At 44.8% G+C, this 26,395-nt stretch overlaps 1 protein-coding gene across 1 annotated transcript; it reads left to right on the top strand.

The window, feature by feature from the left end:
• Positions 1-3,903: 3,903 nt before the first annotated feature.
• On the top strand, positions 3,904-5,037 carry LOC139833625 (uncharacterized). Its single transcript, XM_071823951.1, has one exon. It carries the CDS (start codon positions 3,904-3,906, stop codon positions 5,035-5,037), a length of 1,134 nt encoding a protein of 377 aa, XP_071680052.1.
• The last annotated feature ends 21,358 nt before the right edge of the window (positions 5,038-26,395 follow it).

The following is a 26,395-nucleotide window of genomic DNA, read 5'->3' as shown; positions in this document are numbered from 1 at the left end:
GCTCTCTCCTAGAGTTTGACGGTATGGTGCAGCTACAAAGGTTGGGTTAGATTTGCAGTAATTTTTCAAATGTTCAGATTCTTAGCTTTTCTAGCATATGTTAAAAAATGTGAGCAAAAACAGTATAGATCAATCGTTGAGTTCTCTTCTGGTTTGTTGTGTGATGTTAGTACAAATTTATTAATCAAAAAATCAATTATCTTTAGTCAATCAAGTTGGTTATATCCTGTCAATCATCTCTCATGGTGTCGTTTCTAAATGTAGGCTGTTGTGATGAGAATTGGGTAGGCATTTACTGCATACTTTTTATTTTTAATAATGAATTATCTCATCGCCTCTTTGTCCAAGGCAGCAACTTATTGGCCTTCCCAATCTAAGAAAATGAAGAGAACTGAGAACTGAGTTCCAGCTCAGTGGCGGCGGTCCGGCGCGGCGGGGTGGTACCTGTGCGTCGGGTGGTTGGAGGAGAGGCGGCGCGACCGTTGGTGGCGGAGCTGCGCTGGCGGCGGCCATGGCAGGGCCTGCTCGGCCCAGATCTGGGCCCAGTTCGGGGCCCGGAGGGGCTGGGCAGGCGGGCTGCTCATGGCGCCCCGGTGATGCTCCCTGGAGGTGGAGGAGATGCGACGGCGGTGGCTGGGTGGCGGCGGTACTCCGGCCGGCCTGCTGCAGCGTGGTAGCGAGGTCTTTGCGGGCCTGTTTGGGCCCGGCTGGGCGGGTTTGACCTCGCTGCCATGTCCGGTCGGCTACCGCGAAGGCGGTGGAGGTAGTTCCCTCCCGCTCGGCTAAGGTGCTGCTACCCCCGACCCGGCTGTTTCTCATCTCTACGTCTAGGCCCTTCTCCGGCGACCACAGCGAGATAGCAAGGATGGCTTCAAGGTCGCGGTGGCGTGTGCTGGTGGGCGGCAAGTCGGGTGGAGCACGTCGTATCGTCCGGGTTTGTGGGTTGGGGGACGGGAGAAATCTTGTCGGCAGGCCCGACACTGACGCGGTGACGCCTGCGGGTGAAGCCTTGCCTTCCTGAAGGGCGTCGGTAGTCCCTCCTCCCCACTCCCTTCCGCGTATCGGGGGAAACCCTAGGACCAGTCCGGGCAGCAGTGGCGTCGTCGTCACTTTCCTTATTGAAGGTGTTGCTTGATACGCGGCGCTTCGGCGTGCTAGGAGTGTGGTAGCATTCTCTGGAGGGCGCAGCGGTTGCGAGTCTTTCTTGTTCTTGTCAAGCTGCCGGTGTCGGCTTTGTTTTCTTTTTCTTTTCTCTTGTGTTTCCTTTTGGGCTTGGTGTTGTGCTGCGGCCCCAGCGCGTTCGTTGTATCGGGTCGTTTGCTATATTAATATAGCGGGACGAAAGCCTATTTCGAAGAAGAAGCTCAGTGGAAAGGCAAGCGAGTGCGCAGCCAGCCCACCCGGGTTCGAATCCCCATCTCGCGGTAATTTCGCAGGGAGGGGCGAATAAACCGGGTTATCATCCTAGCGTCCATCCGCGGGGAGAGTCTCATCCTATCTAACAACGTATAGCCAAGGAAGGGATCATTCCCCCGTTGGTCAACGTTTTTAGAAAATGAAGAGAACTAAGTGTCAGTACAAACACAAACACAACTCAGTATAGAATATTCTATATGCGCGCCTTACAGAGATTGGAATAAACATGCAATGGATCAACTTATGTATTATCCCTGGCACTTCTAAATGTCATATTATCCATGTAGCAAATCTTTAACATATCTTCCATGCACATCATTCTAATGGCATCGAAGAATGAAGAATTACTGACTTTCTTGGTGTTGTAATGGGAGATATATATAACAATTTCTTATGTCATATTGGTTGAATCCTTCTTGCATAAATTGTACAGAATTAGTTTCATTAGTTTCTTGCAGAAACATTTGGGTGTCCAATCATGGAACCAAATATTCCTGGTAGCTTTTGTTATTGTCTGCTTAATAATAAAACAATGTAAGATCATTTTTGTTTGGTGGAGGATCTTATGAGCCACAGGGGAAAAAATCGAGGTTAGTTTATTTTTTGAATTGTTCAATAGCTTATTCTATTCCACCACCTAAGTTTGTTGTGTGATAAATATTACTTTTTCCACCCAATTTTTTTGTGAGGTGATTAGAATGAGTTCAATTTTTCAGAAGTGATGTGCAGATATGATTAGTTCTATGACATTCATGTGAGGTATTTGAAGAATTGCTTCTAAAGAGTTCATTGTGAATCAATTCTGGTTTCGGCTCATGGAATACTGTTAAATTAACAAGTGTGCATGTTATCTAAAGCATATTTAATATCATTCTTGGATTTTAAATACGAATTTATTACTATTATTGTAATTGTTTTATTCTTGCACATGAGGCTGGTTGTCTGAAGCTATACATTTTTCGGATATTCGACCCAAATTTTATGTTGTTCTTTCCGTGTAGATCTTCCAGGATGGTGTTTGAAGATTCGTTTTAATTGAAAGAAAAGGATCAAACCAGGAGCCACCAATTTGGTCGGGCATGCTTAAGTTAGACTTGAGTTCCTGTGGGTAATTGGTCTCTGTCTTATTTTAGTTTTTACTAATTTTTGAAAAGGGTCTTATTTTAGTTGATGCTTAGGCGACCTTTGTGTAAGCCACTGATTAAAAATATGTTTAATCTTTCAACTAACAATTTGATTTAGGTATCAAATTTCTATCCTGATGTGTAATGGTTGCTAAACAGGCATGTTTATTTTCAATCAAGAGCTAAAGCTATTTACTATACTATAAATAATTTACGGTAACACATCTTCTGTTGTATGTAAGAGGAACCTGAAGTTCCGAGAATCAACATACAGGTGATTCTTCTCATCCATGCATAGTTATAGGTGTGACTATCCCACATTCCAGATAGGACGAACGATCCATTATACTTCTCAATCCATTCTTCTGTAATATTTTTGCATGTAACAAACATACAAATGCAATGTGCCTCTTGTCTTTCTGACACTAGGCTATGTATGCCCTAAAACATCAATTCAGTACACTGATGGTATACACAATGGCATATTGATCAGACTGTAGAAAAAAATCATTAAGGTTAATGCAGTTTAATTCTTACCGTCCATGTATATCTTCTTGCAATGGTAAAAAAAAATATGATTACAAAGAACATATTCAGCAAAATTTTGAACGTTGTCATATCCAGATTTTTTTTGAATATTCAACATATTGGAGCCATGTATTGGAAAAGCTATACAGGAAATTTTAAATCATTGTTGAGTTGCAATGTCATCCGATGGAGTAATTAAGTGAGGAGCCATGTGGTTACTCTCTTTGCTTTGTGGTGACTATCGAGATTGTAGAAAAAAAGTCATTCAAGGAATGAGTAAGGGTGGTCTGCTGCAGGTGGACATGACGTTGCAGCTCATTTAAAAAATTATCGCACGTTAAAAAGTACATGACTGAAAAAGAGAAACGGCGCGGCAAGACGCGCGGGGTCCATCTAGTTCCCCCACTAAACAACCCCCGAAATTGCTGTAATCCGCGGTGGCCCTCTGGCCCGCGACCGCCGTCGCCGTACGGTGGTCCAGCGTCGCCGCCATCTGGGAACGTGGGCGCGGCGCGAGACTGCGGTTCCTCCGGATCGATGCTGAGGATGGGGTTGAGCGCTACAGGCTGATGAGGCAGCAGGTGGGGTTGGTGTCACAGGCGTGACAGAAGCGAGGCCGACCTGGACGCCGGAACGCCAACACCCGCGATGCCCTACACTGCAGCACCGCCCGGACGCACACAACTCCACAACTTCCCTGCAGCTCAGCCACCGGTTGCCGAATGTGTTGGACCATGTAATCAAAAGCGTGCCATCGTGGCAGAGAGGGCTCATCCGGAGAGAGGGGAGGCTTGTGTTGGTAAATTCGGTGGTGGCGGCCAGGGCGGTGCACCAAATGGTAGTGGCTGAGGCCCCTGTTTGGCTGCTGGAGAAGATTAACAAATGGATGAGAGCGTTCTTTTGGGCTGGAAAGGAGGAGGTCCAAGGTGGACAATGCCTGGTGGCATGGAAAGCCATATGCAAGCCAAAGGTGTTTGGCAGCCTTGGAGTTAAGGACCTGAGGCTGCAAGGATTGGCGCTTCGAGTGAGATGGTTTTGGCTTCGACGTACAGACAGGACAAGGCCATGGCATGGCCTGCCAGGGCTTAAGGACCCTGAGGCGGAGGAGGTGTTTCAGAGCCTCGCACACTTCCAAGTGGGGGATGGGCTATCAACATACTTCTGGAAGGATAGATGGATCGGCGGATTTACCGCGGCGGATTTGGCACCGGAAGTGGTGGCAAGGGTCCCAACGAGAAGGAAAAATGAGAGGCTTGTAGGAGAGGCTTTACAGGAGGATGGATGGATCGACGACATGACGGGAGAGATGACGGAGGAGCTCTGGAGGGAATGTCTCACTCTTTGGGAGGCGGTTGAGTCGGTGCAGAGGGAGGCTGAAAGCCCGGACCACATCTCCTGGAAAGGGGTGGAATCCGGTAGATATACGGCGAAACATACCTACGGCATGCTCTGCCAAGGGAGCGTGAGATGGAGCATGTGTGGGCCATTATGGGGCTCCTTCTCCCCCATGAAATGCAAGATGTTTGCATGGCTGGCTCTGAGATACCGGCTATGGATCTCGGACAAAAGGGCGAGACATGGGCTCCAGGAGCACCCGAACGCTTGCTACACATGCCTTCAGGAGGAGGACAATGTGGATCACATTCTAACACTTTGCCCCTATGCGAGACAGGTGTGGTGCAGGGTACTTCATAGTGCGAGCCTTCAGATGGCGGACCCAGGGTACACAGGCAACCTGCAGAGATGGTGGACGGAGGCCCGCAAGCGAGTGAGGAGGATAGACAGGAAACGTTTCGACTCCATGGTGATCTGCACGACATGGACACTCTGGAAGCAACGCAACGCCAGGGCTTTCGGGGACACAAGGAGGCAGAAGAATGTCGAGCAAATGCTGCAGGAGATCAGAGAGGAGTTCCAGCTTTGGGAGAGAGCGAAGGGAGGTAGGAGTTTTCATGTCGCGAGAGAGTAGGCTTAGGCGGAGTTAGGGTGTGTGTGGGTTCTCGGGCATGATGTTCGCATCTGGTCACCGAGTCTTGTAAATGTTGTTGCTCTCTGCTATAAAGATAAGGCACGCTTTGCGCGTGCTCTCGAAAAGATAATTTATTTTCCTACCATCTACAGGGGCGCAAAGATATGCTTTCTCAAGCAAGGATTTCAGACTATATTATGTTGTACATATACTTGATACTATCAGCGCAATCCCATTGAGATCAAACCATGGGTTAACAGTGATGGACCGTGAGCTAGACATATGTGTAATTCATGTTTGTTTTGAATCCTTGCTTGTTGATCTCGTGAAGATATATGTTATTGAATCTAATATTGGTGCATCAGTTCGTCGAAAGGTATACAATGGTAAACTGAACGATATATCTTTCTTGACAATTTTGAGTTACGTTAATTTAGAGACATTTCAATATAAAGTATATTGCTCGAAGCAATTGATCTGTGCAGAAATATCCTATTTTAAGTCAACCTTATAACAATTTCTGAATAAGCAATGAGTTTGGGTATGTTTGAATGTGTTTATGTACAAATTTTAGCAAAATTACTTATCTACTTGATTTATTGTTTGATTTTCTGAAGAGAACAACTTTGCCGGATATCTTTTTGTATCATGCATCACAGTTAGTTTTAATTTTTTTTCGAAAAGGGGATTGCCCCAGCCTCTGCATCGTGATGATGCACACGGCCTTTATTAATAGATTTAAATCAAACAAACGTATGTGATACAAGATTCACGGATCACGCATAGTAGATACATAAATCAACCAGCGGAACATCAAAACTCTGAAACTAGGCCAACTAAGCATCCTGTAGTCGATTAGTGTGACACCATCCAGCCTGGGACAAGATACCCTGAGCGACCGTGTGGAGATGGTTGCATCCAGTATCCATAAACGCCCGCTGATCCTGAGAGAGGAGTAAAGCCCACTGCTGCACGAGTGAACGACCATGTAAATAACCTGCATGATATTGAAAGTAGTTGAATTGTTAAACACAATATTATTTCGACATCTCCATATTGACCAGCACAAAGCAGACACACCAATGCGTATTCTATCTTTTGCTTTTTTGTCAACACCATTCAGCCAATTACCAAACATATTGGTAATATTAGCTGAAGGTGGGAGATTAAAAGCGAAAAACACCATGCGCCAAAGTAATTTTGAAAAAGGACAAGCTATAAAAAGATTTTCGATGGATTCTTGTGCACCACAAAAACAACATTTTGTACATCCTTTCCAATTCCTTTTTGCAAGATTGTCTTTGGTTAACAAAACTTTATTGTGAAGAAACCACATAAAAATTTGATCTTCAATGGAATTTTAAGCTTCCATAAATATTTCCGCAGAAAAGGAGTATGGTCGTTCATTAAATCTTCATACATAGATTTAACAATAAATAATCCTGATGTTGTAAGATTCCAGACAAAAGTATCAGGTTCATTGTGAAGAGTAACATTCATCAAACGTCTACATAACTGTAACCAATCCGTCCACTTATTCCCCTGTAACACTCTCCTAAACTGAATATTCAGCGGTACCTAAGCTAAAACATCTGCAACCAAGACATTTATATGTTGCACAATGTGATACAAAGATGGATACTGCTGTGCTAAAGTTTTATCCCCAGCCAAACATGCTCCCAAAATCTAACAGCTGAACCATCTCCCAATTTAAAGTGACCTCGTGCAAAGAAATCATCTTTCACATGCATTAGTCCCTTCCAAAAAGAAGAATCAGATGGTTTAGCTTGAACTTGAGAGAGAGTTTTTTGAGAGATATATTTATTATGTAGCAACTCCTGCCACACCCCCTTCGTTAGTTTTAATTAAACTCAAAATAAAACAGAACTTCGTTAGAGAAATTATAATTTACATATGGTTTTGTTTTGTAACTGCGGAAGAACCGATTAGACTGCATCTAAAGCTATATCGCTATCTATGAAATATATGGTCTTACCTAATACCATTTTCCTCGCACATATGCATATGGATCTGAAATTGTGGGAACTTCTTATGATTTTATATTTCCTTTTGAAGTATTTAGTCATTTATTGTGTTAAAAAAAATCATTTCTCAGTGTTATAATGTCCACGACTAAGGTTTGTTTCAAGACATTTCTTGACACATAAATATATCATTCATATTATTATTTTAGATATGAAGAAATCATGCGGTAATTTGATTTGGGATATTGGCACGACATTCATATATTTTTAACATCAAGTGTTTGTTCTTGGCTCTGCTACTTTGATTTGGGATATAAATCCCTAGATTGTGTCTTAGATTTTTCCTTGATATTCTATACACAATTATCTGATGGATTTGCTAATGTGCCCCTTTGCACCTGCTGCAGATTATAATATTCCATTTCACTAATTTGTTGGGTACAAGAATTACAGTTGATGTCGATTCATTCCTAATGTGATTGTTGGTTTCCTGGCCAATTACTTGTCTGTGCTAGCTAATACTTGCTCCCTCCGATTCATAGTAAATGCCGGGGATTTGGTACAATGTTAATACAATTTTGTGCTAAATTCCTACCACTTCATATGGCTCGGAGGGGGTAATGTTTTTTCTTATTTCTTAATCTTGCTTTTATATGCTGAAAACTATGGAACTTTTGCCATAGTATTTGTTATTCTGGTATGTGATCATTTACACTTCTTGAGGATATACATAGTATAGTTTCTATATGAGCACAAGTTGGATATCTCTTCCTGTGAGCTTACTGAGTTCAACCCAGCTATTGAAATATTCCGATTACAAAAGTCCGAAAAATAAATATGCCCTTAATTTAATCATGGTATCACTATTCACTAAGAAGTCTACAATCTTATTATGGGAGGTTCTATAAACTACACACTTTCTATTTCAGTAGTACATTAGAATTTTTTTAGCCGAGGATGGGCGAGACACCTTGCTGGTGGATAGTATTGTCAGGCATTATTTCTCGATTTAGACGTCAGGTGGAGAGTATTGCCAGACATTATTTCGTATCCAACTCCTACAGGTTTCAAGGACTCTAATAAAGCATACACGGAGCAGTGTACATCAGCAGCTTGGCAATTATAGCAAAGGAAGTTCACTTGACTACAAAAGTGTTAGCATCATCTCTAAATTCCTTATTTCAGTGAGATCACCATCAATAACTTCATGAAAACAATGTTGGATATTGATTTGTTGTTTTAACTGACTCTTTTCCAATAAAATTGGCATTGTATTTGGTTATGGTTCATTTATTTTAAAACATTATATGGCAGCATTTTTGCGTAAATATTACACCTTTTATATGTATGCTAATAACTGTGCGTTGCCCATTTGCTTATAATTTCCTAGCAAGATCCCCAAATTTAGGGGAGATCCTAATTTTTTGGACACCTAATAAAATTCATATGAGTTAAAACGTGCATTGCACGTGCAACATACTAGTGTTGCAAAGGAATCGATGTCGAGCAAATTAAATTACTCAGCTCATACTAACAAACTTTCTCGTTCAAAAAGAAAAAAATACTAGAGAACTTAAATTGAGTGAATTTAAAGGCCGAGCTGTAAAAGTAGAGTCATATTTTGCTTGTAATGATCTCGAGTCGATCTCAATTGATCTAGTTTAGAGCTAAGCAGAACATGAAAATTTCAATATTATTTTCATATAGAAGGAAAATAGCATCACCAACATATAGAAGGAGTACATTTGCAAAAGTAATAAACTAACCCTCTAAATTTACTTTGTTAAATCGGAATTTCTAATTCTTGGCTAGCTAGCAATGTTCAAGAAATCGTTTATCTTAACTTATCGGTCGGTCTTACCATGAAAATTAATCGCTTATCGGCCGGTTAATCGATTTTATCGGTCAGCCATTTATCGGCTTATTTTTATATAAATACTAATTTTTGACACTAAATTTTGTATAATATGTTACGAAAAAAATAATATTTGAGCATTGCACATAAGTATTACCTTGATTCCTTGGATTAGAATAAATAATAATGAAAATTTTGAGTTAATGCATAATTCTACAAAACCATATGACGAAAATATCGACAGCCATACCAAATTTCATTAAAATTTCACTAACAACCAGCTGAAATATCGGCCATGAGATTGAAAATCGGGGGAAATATCGGCTCTCGTGCATAATATCGGCCGAAATATCGGTGGAGCGATAAACTGGCAGATATGCTAAAATCTTATCGGTTACCACTTGATTCACGATAAATCGGTATCTCGGCCGATTTTTTAAACAGTGCTAGCTAGAAATTAACTTAGTGCTTAGTGAAACCTTAGAACACATATTTACATCGCGATTCATGAACCCTATTAGTCAACTAAGATTTTCGTTGCAATTGATGTTGTAGCTGAGATTTGTTCAGTTACAAATAGGTTGCAACTGATTTTCAGTTGCAAGTCGAGCTGATATTTTACTAGTCGCAAGTCCGTTGCAACTAAGATTTTTCAATATAATTAGACTCTAACAAAAATATTTCACACAGTACAAAACTGTGAAACCGACATCAGTTGACTCAGAATTAGTCACACCCTTATTAAACTTCAAGACTACATATCGAAAGGAATAAATCTCATCCCATCCATAGTTGTAGTATATAGAGAATAAGTCAAGTTTCAAAATTTGCTTACTCCCTCTATCCCGGTTTATAGGTCTGCATATTTCTAGGTAGTTAATTTCATCAACCTAATATGAATTATATGTTAGAAAAGATATATCATTAGAAACCTTAGATTTTATATTTTCTGATGGTATAACTTTTGTCTTATATTGTTTGTATTATATTGGTCAAATCGGCAATCTAGAGATACGCCGAGGAACTAATAATCGGGATGGAGGGATTAATAACTAATAAATCACATCCTGGCTTAATAAAACTTTCGAAATTGATTGCACATGGAAGGAGGAAAAAATAACACATCGACATCATATAAGGTAATAAATTGCCATACTTCTCTTGAGTATATATCATAATTTTATTTGAGAATATTAATATATAACATAATTATATTATTTTAAGTTGTCAAGCTAAATAAGGAATGCTTGTGTTGGCTATTAGCCTCTTTGTTTTTTTTTACCTTTGAGCCACATAAGGCACTCAAACTCGCTCATTTCTTTCCGAGTCGAACAAACTCTTGTGTTGTTTAATCTAGATGCAAATCATAGCTCTCATGATGTTTCTTCATTGGACCATGGCATGATTCTTCTGAATTTTATATCATTTGCTAGTATTATGAAAAAATCCTCAAACTTCCAATGCATGTCTTCTATTTCGTAAGAATACCATTTTGACAAATTCTTGCTAGATCATCATATAAAATTATTACCAGCACGTTTGAGCTATAAGAATTTATCATTAATAGCAATGGTAGGTGCGTCGGCACGCCACTCCATATGGTGGCCGACTGATGAAAAAGTTTAGCAATTAGAAATGGTTGTGGGCTTTCGTTGTGTGTGAACAATTTAGTTAATGTTTTTGCCAATGCATAGGCGTGTGTGCTTCCATTTATTTTAAACTCATCTGTATGTGTCATTGTGTTTCTTATGATTGTTGAATACCACTCCCTCCGTTTTCTGAGTATAAGCCATATGGTTTTTTGAGAAAAATTCTAGAATATAAGCTTTAGCGTGACACGCCGCTTGCTTGGATTTTTTTAGGAATTTTATTATATTTTCTTATATTATGCAAAATCCTCTATTTTCTGATGTCAAATATATAGGGGTATTCTGCCCAAACATGGTTTTCTCTCAATATCACTGGTGGAAAAAGGGCATTTGGTCGCGGTTCGCAACTGCCATTAGTCGCGGTTGCGCAACCGCGACCAAATAAGCGCGACTAAACCCCCCCCCCCCCCCCCCCCTTAGTCGCGGTTGCTTAAGCACCGCGACTAAAGGCCCGTCCACGTGGGCGCCAGGCGGCCGTCGGGGCGGAGGACCTTTAGTCGCGGTTCTTCTTGCCAATCGCGACTAAAGGCCGCCGCAAGTTTAGGGTTTTAGCCCCCCTAAACCTGCCCCCCCTAAACCTGTTTTCTGTTTAATTTGTATTGTTTTATTTCTTTTGTGCTTTATTTTAATTTTGAAAGAGTTTCACATATTCTACGGTACTACATACATGCATATGAATGTACAATTTCAAACAAATTTGAAATTAGAACCAAAAAGAATTCAAGAGGAATATACAATATATATTCAATATCATCGGATGACCATATACAATTTTGAACAAGTCTCCATACATAATTTAACGCATAATTTAACGCATATAAAGTTCTACGTCCTCGTAATGGTGTTCTCCTTTAGGATGGAGGACTTCCCTCCTGAACCATCCAGCTAGTTCCTCTTGAAGTGGTAGGAAGCGAGCTTCTGGACTAAGCATCATCCGGAGGTTATTCCTCTGAGCATTGGTATCACTCGGAACCCGCTCAGAGGTGTATCTCCGGATCATCTCACAGACATAGTATCCACATAGATTGGTCCTCGCTGGCTGAATATCCCCACCATTCTTAGCCTTTGACCTTTTGAATTCTAGCTCTTTTTTGAATTCACCGACCTTTGTATCTACGAACCGTCTCCAAACCCTACGAGGCAAAGAAAATTAAATGAACAAGAGAGTTATTAGTTACTTAATATTAGGAAATGAACGAAATAGGCCGATCGATATAGAGCGCAAATGAATGAAAATAATTACTTCTGCAGGATTCTTCTCATGCCGCCCCAAAGCTTTGGATCCACATTCAGAGAGTCGTGGACGAGACATTCTGAGGTGTGAACTTTAATTACTAGCAGAATCCAGTGGAACCTGCAGACACGATACATGCACAGTACATCATGCATAACTCATCGATTAGCCGGCCACATACCATGCATGGAGTAAACAAAAGAGAATGTGCTCAAGACAGAAACACTCACCCAAAATGGTAAGGAAATAGAATATCACTTTTGAGTTCCTGCTTAGTAAGAAACTGCCACAGGTCTGCCTCCACGTCGGCGGGGTGATGCTCTAACACATATCCATTAACGATGTGTGGGTCAATGAACCCAACATCATGGATGTTCCTTACTCTGCATTCCTTAATCTTCATTCTGCATGTATAATAGCGGACACAACAATATAGTTAGGACATATATATAGTGCAGGCAATATGAACGAGATGGGGTAGAAATAAATCACTTACAGAACGTAGCAACTGATGATAGATTTGTCGAGCTCGCGCTTGATTGAAAAGCTGGAACAATTCACTCAGATGAATTTGTACATAGTAATGTTTGAAGTGATGCTCATGTCTAACTTCCGCATAAATATATTCTTTGGCGTTTTTATTTTTTATGTAACCCTTGTACCATTTCAGCAGACCTTTCATTTGTGGAGGTAGATCCTCTTCCTGCGCAGGCTCGACGAGAGGCTCATTCTTCACATATGTAATTACTACCTCCTTCACTGGCGCCTCATCAAGGCCTGACAGTTCACGAAGAGTAATACCTAAGTTGGCCGCTTGTTCTCTGGCACTCGTTACAGTCAATCCCTGTGCTGCCGCAGCTTCTATGATATCGGGGGCATCCGGACCGGCGGCTTTCACTATAAGCGGGGCAATCGATTGTTTACTTTGTTCCCCGAGCTGGGCAACTCGCTTCCCGCTTTTTTTACTTTCTAATTCCGTTTTCTCGGCCTCCTCCCGCTCTTTCTTCTCCTTCAACATGAGTGCCTGCCTACGAAGTTCACGTGCATAGTCGTCAGGCAGATTCTTCGCGGCTTGGGACGGTGTGCTCAAAAATGACTTAGCCCACTTCTTTTGCTCATCAGAAAATACTGGCTTGGGCTCGGGCTCTCTTTTCTTCTTGCAGGCCGCCTTCCATTTCTCCAAATCAGCAGCCGCGGCCGCGTCGACTTCCTCGGCACTACGTTCCCAAGGCCTTGTGGGGAGAGGCTTCAATGATGGCTCCGGTACCTTTGTGGTCTTAGGTACATAAGGGTCCGGGTTAATAATCCAGGACTGCTTCTGCTTCTTTGCCGGAGGTGGATTGGGGGGCGGCGTCTGATCACCCGCCGGACGAGGACTGGGGGGCGGCGGCTGATCACCCGCCGGACGTTGTGGACTGGGGGGCGGCGTCGGCTGACGTGACGGAGGTGTAGGTGAACCGCCACCACCACCACCACCACCACCACCACCACCACCACCGTAGGGGGTGGACTTGTTGTCCTTAGCGCCTCGCCTGGAAACTTGATAAACTTGTTTTGCCATAGAATGAACTGGCGCTTGACATCTCCAAGTCTTTTCTCCCCTTCAGGTGTAGCAATGTCAATGTCCAGGTCCTCAAACCCTTTGACTATGTCCTCCACCGTGACACGAGCATAGCCATCTTGAATGGGGTTGTTGTGGTGGAGTGCTCCAGGTAAACATGGTAAAGCACTGCCGATGGCTACCTTCATGGACATGTTCCCGATAGGATAATACAGATGACATTCTTTCATCTCCTTTATATCGTCCACGGGGTAGCGAGGAGGCTCCGGTGCAGTAATTTCGACCGCCAGAGGCTCCGGTGCAGTAATTTCGATCGTCGGTGCATCTGCACCAGCCGGTGGGGCCTCCGTGGAAGCCACGCTGCTTCTCCGCTGCTGGCTTCCGAGATCCGCTGGATGATCTTCATGCTGCGCCCGAGCTGCATCTCTTTCGGCTACTAGTACATTCACGGTTTTCTTCAATACATCCATTTCCGATGCCAACCGCACCACAACATCTGCTTCCCGATCCATCTTTCTCTTACGGCTTCTGTAACCGTACGGGTCATCGTTCTGGGGGAACCCTATTTTCCACGGAACGTGCCCCATGCCTCGTACACGTCCTCCGTGTTCAGGATTCCCGAGGGCTTTTGTCAGCGCGTCGTTCTCTCTGTTGAACTTGATCTTCCCCTCTTGAGCATCCCTCATTGCGTCAATAAGGGCTTGGGTGGGTTTAATTATTTTGCCCCGGTAAACACACTCCCCTGTCTCCGGGTTCAGCGTTCCCCCATGCCCGTACCACCAGCTTTTGGCCCTTGGGTCCCATCCCTCCGTACCTGGATGAATTCCTCGCGCCCTCAGCTCGTTCTCCATCTTCTCCCACCTAGGCTCCCAAAGGCGATAACCTCCTGGCCCCATAATATGATTGTACTCCTTCTTAGCCGCATTTTCCTTGTTTTTTTTCGATATTTGAATGAACTGCTTCGATTTCTTTTGCTTCACAAATTCTGGCCAATCATGTTTCAGTTTCTCATATTGTCCTTTGAAATCCGGAGTCTTGTTCTGCTTGACAAAGTCATGGGCTAGATTTTGCTTGAATTTCCGGAATGCGTCGGCCATCTTATGAAGAGCGAACCGTTTGACTAGCCTCCTCCTCTCCTTGTTTTCCTCAATCTTGTTACCCTCCTCATCGAATTTGTTGTATTCCGGAGGTAGAACGAAATGTTCCATAAGCTTGTTGAAACAATCTTTTTTCGTTCTCTTATCGACAAAAGTGAAACCAACACGTGCCTTCTTTGGCGCATTCCATTCCTGGACGGTGATCGAGACGTTGTCTCTAACAACGGCTCCGCATTGGCTGACAAACTTGGTGGCGTTCTTGCGGGGCTCCAGCGGCCTGCCGGTTGCACTGTCGACAACCTCGATGGTGCATGTTTCTCCTTGTTTCATCATCTTGGTTGCGCCACGCTTTGACGACGTACTCGATTGTTTCGAAGATCCGGCCGAGGGCTAAAATAAGAAAGAGAGTCGCGCGCGTTAGTACACACATATTTATTCAAATCAGTTAGTTTGTATCACCAGAGGCTCAATGTATATATATACCTCGGCGCCGGAGGTGGTTGCTACTTCCATTTGAAGATCGTCGTTTATCGACGTTTGTTCGGCATCATCTTGCTGACAGCGCCCTTCATCTTCACCGTCAAGGTTCAGATAAGAAGAGATATCATCTTCTTCTTGTCCGGTCGGCACATATAGAATATCGCCGTTTATGATGCCGAACATATGGGCTTCACCGTCCGGATCATAGTTATCCATAATCGGGTCAGCTCTATCGTCCGCCATATGTCAGTCCTGAAAACGTGTAGTAAAAACAAATTAATTAAGTGAAGAAGGGGGGCGGTGGCGGTGGCGAAAGGGCGGTGGCAAAAGGAGGGGGCGAGGAAGGGGTGGGAGAGGGTGTCGCGGTAGAGCGCGAGACGGGGCGTTTGTTTAGTGTGTGAGAGTATACATTTTTTCAACTTAGAGAGAGTTTTCTCGGATATGTCTACCGGACGAGAATCTCGTCGTCGAGGCGTGACGAGTTCCGATATGACAAGGATTATATAGTGTACGCGCGCGTGCGTTCCTTGACTGAAGCGGCAATGGGTTGACGATGGCTAGGGACCTACGGCGGTGGAGTCGAGACACAACACATGCATATATGCGGGGTCGTGGTGGCGAAAGGGGGGCGGCGGTGGCGGTGGCGCCGCCCCCTCGCCGCGAACAAAAAAAACCCCGCATATACGGAGGGGACGACGAGGGGGGCGGCGCATCGCCGCCCCCCTCGCTGCCCCCTCTCCGTATACGCGCGGGGTCGTGTACATTTTTTAACGCGCGGGATCGTGTACATTTTTTTTGTTAATTATCAAGTTTTATATACGTTTTTTTGTTAATTATCAAATTTTACGGGTTTTTTTGTTAATTATCAAGTTTTAAGTTATTTTACCATTTTTGTTAAACTAATTAACTAGTTAAAATTAAAAAAACAAAAAAGAAATTAGTTAATTACATTTTTAATTAGTTAATTACATTTTTAATTAACAAAAGTTAGTTACAAATTAAAAAAAACAAAAACAAAAAAAAATCGGCCAGGCGCGCGCGCCCTGGCCTCTCTCTCCTCTCCCTCTGCTTCTCTCTCTCCCTGGCCAGGCGCGGCGGACATTGCACATGCGCGCGGCGGCGGCGGTTGCAAGAGGCGGCGGCGGCGCGCGGCGCGAGTGTGGCGGCGGCGGCGACGGCGGTTACGGGAGGAGGCGGCGACGCGCGGCGCGCGTGTGTGGCGCGAGCGCGGCGGCGGCGGCGCGCGCGGTACGGTTACACGGGAGGAGGCGGCGCGCGCGCGCGGTGCGGTTCTTACGGGAGGAGGAGGCGCGGCGGCGCTCTACGGCGACGGCGGCGCGCGGCGACGGCGGCGTCGACGTTGGCGGCTGGGCGGGGCGCGCGGCAGAGATCGACAACGGAGAAGACGAGGTTGGGGAGGCACGACGGTTCGGGCTAAGTATTTATAGCCCCCCCTTTAGTCGCGGTTGGGGAGGCGACCCGCGACTAAAGGGTTTTTCGGCGGGTTTTGGCGTTCCCGCGCGCAACGACCTTTAGTCGCGGTTGGCTAGGCCAACCGCGACTAAAGGTATTTTTCAAAATACTTTTATTTTTCAAAATCTTAAAAATACAAATAATATATCAAAAAAATTCAGAAAAATAAAACCAATTCAATTCAAAATCTAGAAAATACAAATAATATATCAAAAAATTCAGAAAAATAAAACTAATTCAATTCAAATTCTTATAAATACAAATAATATATGAAAAAATTCAGAAAAATAAAACTAATTCAATTCAAATTCTTATCAATACAAATAATATATGAAAAAATTCAGAAAAATAAAACTAATTCAATTCAAAATCTTATAAATACAAATAATATATCAAAAAATTCAGAAAAATAAAACTAATTCATTTCAAAATCTTAAAAATACAAATAATATATCAAAAAATGCAAAAAAATAAAACTAATTCATTTCAAAATTTTAAAAATACAAATAATATATCAAAAAATTCAGAAAATAAAACTAATTCATTTCAAATTGTTCAAAATACAAATAATACATCAAAAAATTCAGAAAAATAAAACTAATTCATTTCAAAATCTTAAAAGTATAAATAATACATCAAAAAAATTTCCCGCCTTTGTCTTTCCGCCCCCTCTTCCCACCAGTTCTTTCCGGCCGCCTCTGTCTTCCCGCCCCCTCTTCCCACCAGTTCTTTCCTGCCGCCGCTGTCTTCCCGCCCCCTCTTCCCACCAGTTCTTCCCGGCCGCCTCTGTCTTCCCGCCCCTCTTCCCACCAGTTCTTCCAGGCCGCCGCTGTCTTTCCGCCCCCTCTTCCCACCAGTTCTTCCCGGCCGCCTCTGTCTTTCCGCCCCTCTTCCCACCAGTTCTTCCAGGCCGCCTCTGTCTTCCCGCCCCCACTTCCGAAGATGTCGTAGGGCGTGTGCACCGACGACATCTTCGAGAAGCTGCGCCACAGGAGATTTTCCAACCCTTTACCCAGCACTGTTAGAGGAGATGTACTCTTTCACGGGTTTGCAGGAAAATTTTCCCGAGGAGCAACTTCCGAAGATGTCGTAGGGCGTGTGCACCGACGACATCTTCGAGAAGTTGCGCCACGGGAGATTTTCCAACCCTTTACTCCATCCATGGGGATGAAACTCTCCCTACCTGCTAGGTTGGCTTGTTGGTCTGCTTGCCAAGGCGTATCGATGCTCCTTTTATAGGCACGGCGCCGCTGCTGCTTTATCTTGTTCCTCCGACAGGGTGTCGTGCGCTACATGCTTTATCTCATCGAGCAGTGCGTCCACCCACGCATCCTTATCCTGCCGACAGCTTTAGTCACAGTTGCATTCTCCAGCCGGGACTAAAGATTACCCAAACGTCCTTATCCCACCGACAGTTTTCTTAGATGACACAAAAACCACATTTAGTCCCGGTTGCACCCACCAGCCGGGACTAAAGCTTACCCAGACGTACTTATCCCACTGACAGTTTTGTTAGATGATACAAAACCACCTTTAGTCCCGGTTGCACCCACCAGCCGGGACTAAAGGTTAGATGACCAGCTCTGGATTCCTCTTCTTCCCGCCATTTCTTCCCTGTCTTCCCGCCTCTTTCTTCCCGCCACTTTCTTCCCGCCTCCTGTCTTCCCGCTCCCATTTTTTCCGTCATTTCTCACTACATATATGTAGCCCGGCTTGGCCAGCATTATCACATCTCTACAATCTCTCATCACTCTCACATGGCTTCCACCGCACCCACTCTAACCTACCAGTAGGTGGAGGAGCTTTGCGCCTCGAACTACCCTTGCCCACCGGGCTACCGCGTCCCCGCCGGCTGGAGCCTAAGCGCCGGAGGCGTGCCGGTCCCTCCCGTCCCTCAGGGTACTGCGCGCCGGGCGGCCATCACGAACCACTACTACCTCGACCTCACGCCGGAGCAGCGGATGAATCCCCGCTGGCATCCCGATAACCAGCATACTTGGGACGCCTTCTTCATCAATCGGCGTGACAGGGCGCCCGCCAGGTATGAGGAGCACGGTCTGCCTCTTGGGAACTTCCACGAGGCCGGCCGTCGGCTATGGTGGTACGGCCGGACTCTACAGAGCGTCATGGACTACATCACGGCCGGCGATATCCCCCGCCTGCGCTACCCTCAGTTCGAGCCACGAGCGACGCCCGACGACAGCGACGACGACAGCAGCGACGACAACGGCGGCAACTTAGAAGGCGACGACTACCAATACAACGGCGGCGACTATGAAGACTACGAGTATGCATATTATACGCCTAGGCAGGAGTATGACTAAGTCACTCCAAATTTCATGTATCATCAGTGGTATTTATGGCATGGCCAACCAATTTGGGCAATGCTAGATCCACCAAATACCATGAAATTACGGCTCCTCTAGTCCTTTTCCCATTATACGCCTAGGCAGGAGTATGACTTAGTCACTCCAAATTTCATGTATCATCAGTGGTATCTCGAATCAATCGAATCATTCGAAAATGGACACCAAACACATCACGGGTAATATAATTCACATGATCCATTCAACAAAGTTTGGTACAATAAATTATTACACATCATTTCTTCCCTTGTGTCCCTGCTTGCTTACGATTGTGCCGTATCCATGGAGCATCCTCATCATTTAACTTAATGCTTGGGTCGGTGTTCACTTTGAAGGGCGGAATTTCAGCAAACATATTATAATCTTATGACATGTCTGTCTTGTCCTCCACTCCCACGATGTTTCTTTTCCCTGAAAGAACAATGTGGCGCTTTGGATCATCGCATGATGTACTGATCGTTTTCTTATCTTTCCGTTTTCTCGGTTTGCTACTCATGTCCTTGACATAGAAAACCTGAGCGACATCTTTCGCTAGGACGAATGGTTCGTCAAGGTAACCAAGATTGTTGAAATCCACCATTGTCATTCCGTATTGCTGGTCCACCTTTACCCCACCTCCTGTTAGCTTGAACCATTTGCACCGGAACAAAGGGACCTTAAAGGAGGGTCCATAGTCAAGTTCCCATATCTCCTCTATGTAACCATAAAATGTGACCTTTTGCCCATTCTCGGTTGCTGCATCAAAGCGGACACCACTGTTTTGGTTGGTGCTCTTTTTATCTTGGACGATCGTGTAAAATGTATTCCCATTTATCTCGTACCCTTGGAAAGTCGTTATAGTCGAAGATGGTGTCTTGGCCAACATGTACAGCTGATCTACAACATGATCGTCATTCATTAAATGTTTTCTCAACCAACTGCCGAAAGTCTCCATGTGGGCCTTCCTAATCCAGGATTCAGGCTTCCCCGGGTTGTCCGATCGTAAAATATTCTTGTGTTTCTCAAAGTACGGAGCCACCAAGCTGGAATTGGTCAGAACTGTGTGGTGTGCTTCAGTTAGAGAATGGCCGTCCATACATATCGTTGATTTCCTTCCGATCGTGCCTTTTCCACTTAGTCTCCCCTCGTGCCGCGATCGAGGAAGACCAATCAGCTTAAGGTCAGGAACAAAGTCAACACAAAACTCAATTACCTCCTCATTTCCATAGCCCTTGGCGATGCTTCCTTCTGGCCTAGCACGGTTACGAACATATTTCTTTAATACTCCCATGAACCTCTCGAAGGGGAACATATTGTGTAGAAATACAGGACCGAGAATGGAAATCTCTTCGACTAGGTGAACCAGGAGGTGCGTCATAATATTGAAGAAGGATGGCGGGAACACCAACTCGAAACTGACAAGACATTGGACCACATCGTTCTGTAACCGTGGTAGAACTTCTGGATTGATTAGCTTCTGAGAGATTGCATTAAGGAATGCACATAGCTTCACAATGGCTACTCGAACATTTTCCGGCAGGAGCCCCCTCAAAGCAATCGGAAGCAATTGCGTCATAATCACGTGGCAGTCGTGAGACTTCAGGTTTTGGAACTTTTTCTCCGCCATGTTTATTATTCCCTTTATATTGGACGAGAATCCAGACGGGACCTTCATACTGCTCAGGCATTCAAAAAAGATGACCTTCTCTTCTTTGGTCAGAGCGTAGCTGGCACGACCTTGAAACCATTCCGGATGCCGGTCATCAGGGTCTTTCAAACGTTGCTGGTCCTGCCGTGCTTCCTTTGTATCATTTGTCTTCCCATACACGCCCAAGAAGCTTAGGAGGTTCACGCAAATATTCTTCGTAACGTGCATCACGTCGATTGCAGAGCGGACATCTAGGACTTTCCAATATTCTAGCTCCCAGAATATAGATTTCTTCTTCCACATGGCTGCGTGCCCGTCAGCTCCCTTCGGAACTGATTGTCCGCCAGGACCCTTTCCAAAGATGACTTTCAAATCCTTGACCATATCAAATACCTCAGCACCAGTGTGTTACGCAGGCTTCGGCCGGTGATCTGCCTTGCCGTTGTAATGCTTGCCTTTCTTTCTTACTGGATGAATTTTCGAAAGAAATCGACGATGCCCAAGGTACACGTTCTTCTTACAATTTGGCAAATGTACACTTTCAGTCTCATGTAAGCAGTGTGTGCATGCATTGTATCCCTTATTTGACAGCCCCGAAAGGTTACTAAGAGCAGGCCAATCGTTGATGGTTACGAAAAGCAACGCTCGTAGGTCAAATTCCTCTTCTTTGTGCTCATCCCACACACGGACACCAGGTCTGCCCCACAGCTGTAAAAGTTCATCAACTAATGGCCTTAGGTACACATCGATGTCGTTGCCGGGTTGCTTCGGACCTTGGATGAGCACTGGCATCATAATGAACTTCCGCTTCATGCACAACCAAGGAGGAAGGTTGTAGATGCATAGAGTCACGGGCCAGGTGCTATGGCTGGAGCTCGTCGCCAAAGGATTCATGCCATCTGTACTTAGACCAAATCTTATGTTCCTTGCGTCAGCTGCAAAATCTTTGAACTCTCTGTCGATCTTTCTCCATTGCGTTCCATCTGCGGGGTGTCTCAACTCCCCGTCCGACTTACGGTCCTCTTTGTGCCATCGCAACAACTTGGCATGCTCTTTGTTCCTGAACAGACGTTTCAACCGTGGTATTATAGGAGCATACCACATCACCTTGGCGGAAACCCTCTTCCTGGGTTTCTCGCCCTCAACATCGTCACCAGGGTCATCGCCTCTGATCTTATAACGCAATGTAGTGCATACCGGGCATTCATTCAAATTCTCGTATTCACCGCGGTAGAGGATGCAGTCGTTGATGCATGCATGTATCTTCAGAACCTCTAAACCTAGAGGGCAGACAACCTTCTTTGCTTCGTACGTACTGGCGGGCAACTCGTTATTCTTTGGAAACATATTCTTCAACATTTTCAGCAAGTTTTCAAATGCCGAGTCAGCTACACCTGCCCGTGCCTTCCATTTCAGCAAATCCAGTGTGCAGCCCAGCTTTTTCAGACCATCATCGCATCCGGGGTACAGCGACTTTCTGTGATCCTCTAACATGCGATCCAAATTCTCCCTCTCATTTTCAGTTTCGCAGCGTCTCCGTGCATCAGCAATGGTCCGACCAAGATCATCAACAGGCTCATCACGTGCCTCTTCTTCACCTTCACCTTCCCCTTCACCTTCAGCATCCTCCATGAAAGTATCACCGAAATGAGCAAGATAGCTTTCATCGATGAAATCATCCCCTTCTTCATCTTCTTCCATTATAACCCCTCTTTCTCCATGCTTGGTCCAACAATTATAGCTTGGCATGAAACCGTGACGAAGCAGGTGCATGTGAACTTCTCTTGAGTAAGAGTAACCCTTCTGATTCTTACAATCAACACATGGACAGATAACAAAACCCTTCTGCTTGTTCGCATTAGCCACTACGAGGAAATCTTTCAAACCCGTAGTGAACTCGCCGGAGAGTCGGTTACCGTACATCCATTGCCGATTCATCTGCATTATTATAATATAAAATATATAATTAACCATCATGCATTTGTTAAACTAACTAACTATAAACAATAGAAATTAAACAATAAACTACACACATGCATATTTTATCAATGACACATATGAAAGGTTCAACTTGCTAACCGCGATCGAGGAGGAAAAAATAAATGAGGAAGCTCAAGTGTGGCTCCGACACTTCATATCATGTTTGTTTCATGCTCTTGGGGCATTTCATCAAACACTTTGTGTGCATAAGAGGAGCCAAAAGCAAACCTAACACCCCCTTGTGAAGTTTGTGAAGAGAAGTGGCACCAAATGGCTAAGTGGGTGTGCTGAACTGGTATATATAGGGGAGGAGCTTTAGTCGCGGTTGGCCAGGCCTTCGGGCACCTTTAGTCGCGGTTGGCCTGGCCAACCGCGACTAAAGCCCCTCACGTGCACCAGCTGGCCACCGAGCGCCCTGGGCCGAGGCCTTTGGTCGCGGTTCGCCTGCCGAACCGCGACTAAAGACTTCATTAGTCGTGGTTCCTACAGTTTCGTGACTAATGGGGCTGGACGGAAGGCCATTTTTCTACCAATGTATGTGTTCTTTAATTTCCGTGCTAAAAACTATATGGCTTATATTTAGGAATGGAAGGAGTATTATAAATTGTCATTGAGTTGTTGGCTAATATTCTTGAACGTTTACGAAGGTAAGAGCAAGTCTCAATAGATTGTGCATGTGTGACAGAAGTTTGATTTGGTTGCAAGCAAGTCTCTACAGATTGTTATTGGACCATGAATGGAAGTAGCGGGTGGTTTTCTTTGAGCCACGTGCGAGATCTTGGTGAACCGACTAGTAGAAAACACATTGAACCGCTGAGATTCGCAACATGTTTGAGGACTCAGGCGCAAACGACGCCACTCCAGAGTCAGTGTGATAGCTTCGAGAGGCAAAAATCATGCAAGCTTATCCCCTACTACTATATAGTATTGTAGTTGCTATAGTCAATCAACTCCAGAAAGAGGATTTAAATTCAAGCTGAATTTCCCGGAATCATTTGTTACTTACTATTACACTAACCATTATTTCTTTTGGCTTCGGCATGAAGCTACCTAGCTCATGGTCACAGTGATGAGATCGATTATGTGAACCTTTGTCGAATTCGCACCGCATGCACATGTAAAAAAGACAAGGCAAAGAGATATTCATGGTGTAGAGCTATAGAAAGTAGACACGCACCCTCACAGTACTTGTACCGAGAGATATATATCTCTCCATGACGACGTCCGGCCAGACAGCAACAGTCTATTCGCCGACGACTCGATCATGGAGGTACGTACACACCAGATTGAAAGTTTACCCCATTGCACACACTTAAAGAAACCGCGTGCGCTCTAGAAGCGCATCGTCCGTTCTTACATGGTAATAGTAAGATTTATTTTGTGGAATGGTCCATTTCTTCTTGACCATCAATACCACACATATTCATAGTAATAAATAGTAAATTGTAGAGATACACCAGCTGACTCCAACGATTACAAAATAAAGTTTAAAAGATATTAACAAATCTTCGAGGTTTTTAACTTTTTCCTTCTTCCAGAACATAATCTTGTACTCTTCTGAAGGCAGCCAAAGATAGATAACGAACCATAAACCTGTAAATATTGACGAAGGTTCTCCCATAATTTTAGTTTGAGCCGCAATGCTCAGACTGCGTGCACGCGCGCAACCATTAAAGAAGTCAATTAACATCGGCAAAACTACCAACACCAGTATATCAGAGAATAAAAACCGACTAGCCTTGTCGATATCGATGAAGAGCTGAGGATACGAATCACCATTGTCGAGGACGTAGCAGCCGGGACAAAAACTGCGAGAATAATCCTCCTCGCGGCAACAACGACAAAATATCCAAAATCGATCCGGCGAAGCAAGATCTGAAGTCCCATACCTAGAGGATTGTAATCTTTTAACACCACCATTGACGTCGGGAAGGAGATCTCGTCATCGAACGAAACCCTGAAGATCACCTATTGCAGACGATCCCATCTCCATTGAGGGCAAACCAAAAAGAAGACGACTACCAATATCCTAACATAATCAACTGAAAGCACTATTTTTATTGGAACTCCACGCATAACACTACTAGGAAAAAGCCTATAGGTAGAGGCAATATGTGCCGGCGCACCACCTTGCACGTGCGCCGGTGGAAAGTGTTGCCGGCGCACCCCTTTTCCGCCGCGCCGGCGATGGACCTATACTGCCGGCGCACACAAAAAAATAGTGCGCCGGGGATAAAATTCGAAGAGATCTGGCCCGAAGCAAAAATTCTGGGCACCTTACCCCCGACGCACCTCTATGGTCAAAAAATAAAATCCTTTGAAATGCCCATGTAATATGTGATCTAGTTTTAGTGAAAATTTGAAAATTTGAATTTCGATGTATTATGCAAAATGGCGTCATCTTTAGGTAAAACGGGATTTCTGGTTGCATACGACCTCCGATGAAAACTTTTTTATATCACAATCGATCTACTCGAAATTTCCTATTCGAATTCAACTGCCTACGGCCGTTTGGAGAAAAATGGATTCGTCAAATTCAAAACAGAAACAGGACTTTTTTCAGATTTAAGATTTGGGTGAAAAAAAGAAAAAATAGCCCCGGCGCACCACCCTACTTGGTGCGCCGGCGGTAAGGAGTGCTATATAGGCACAACTCAACCCGCGGTGCTCACTTTCCCCTTCTCTTTTCCTCCTCCTCCTCCTCCTCATCCTCCATCTCCTGCTCCTCCTTCTCTATACCGAGCTTCTGCGGCGGCGAGCTACTCCGGCGACCTACTCATCCTCCTCCTCCACCGACGGCCACGACGTCCTCCGACCTCCTCCACCACCTCCAGCCTCCTCGACGTCCTCCGGACTCCTCGACGTCCTCCGGCCTCCTCCAACATCTCCGGCCTCCCCCATCACCGTCGGCCTCCTCCACCACCTCCGGCATCCTCCACCTCCTCCGGGCTCCTCCACCTCCGGCCTACTCCTCCACCTCCGGCCTACTCCTCCTCCTCTGGCCTACTCCTCCTCCTCCTACACCGGCCCGCCAATCTTGGGAGCTTCCAGCATCCTCATGCACCTCATGCACCTCCTACACTGGCGCATAGACGACCACCACGGTTGACTAGCTAGATCTAGATCTAGATCTGGATCTAGATTTGAATTTTTTTTGTTTTCTTGTATAACTTACCGCCGGCGAACTAGACAGGTGCGCCGGGGATAACGCGAGATACCGCCGGCGCACCGACTGGTGCGCCGGCAATAAGCTATTATCACCGGCCTGTTCCCACCGGCGGGCTGTAGTGCGTCGGCAATAGCCCATTTTGGTGCGCCGGCAATAAGCCTTTTCCTAGTAGTGTAAATCGGGTTCCCCACTCCTTCCGACGCCGATGAGCCAACCGGAGGAGGGGAACTGATCTATGGAGGAGGCTGAAGTGGAGGCGGCTAGGGTTTTGAAGAGGCGGCGGCTAGCTGTCTTTTTTCCATGCGTTCAGCTTAGAATTGCAATGGTCCATTTCGTATGAATGCATGTTCTGTATTAGTGTTGCTTATTCGAAACTGAATGATATCCCCTCCAAAATATGGATAACTACGTCATGAACGGGAGTAGCCAGTAACCAAACACGCACAAAACTTGTAGCCTCTATATGACCACAAAAAAACCTGAGCCAGCTACCCCACACCAGATTTCCTTCTATCCCCTTACGAAGAAAAAATTCTTACTACTGGACTGATGATGAGCTGACTGTTTTTTTTTTCTTTTTGGGCATGAGCTGACCGCTGATAATGAGAACTGTACTGGTGGTGCGCCACACTGCCACCATGACGGAAACGTAATGCCACAAATACAACATGACACGAGCTTGTCTCTGATCCCAACAAATACATCAACTCCAGTAAGAGGACATCAATTCAAGCTGGATTTCCCCGCTTCATTTGTTACGACTACATCACCAACCATTTATTGGGCTTCAGCATGAGCTACCTAGCTGATGGTCACAGCGATGGGATCGATTATCTGAACCCTCGTCGAATTCGCACCGCACATGTAAAGAGACAAGACAAT

The sequence above is a fragment of the Lolium perenne genome, chromosome 7, assembly GCF_019359855.2.
Source record: "Lolium perenne isolate Kyuss_39 chromosome 7, Kyuss_2.0, whole genome shotgun sequence".
Classification (NCBI taxonomy): domain Eukaryota; kingdom Viridiplantae; phylum Streptophyta; class Magnoliopsida; order Poales; family Poaceae; genus Lolium; species Lolium perenne.
This window is presented reverse-complemented; position numbering and strand designations above follow the sequence as displayed.

What these genes read in the sequence shown, in the direction of transcription:
- LOC139833625 (XM_071823951.1), top strand. Translation starts at nt 3,904, where the DNA reads ATGGTAGTGGCTGAGGCCCCTGTTTGGCTGCTGGAGAAGATTAACAAA.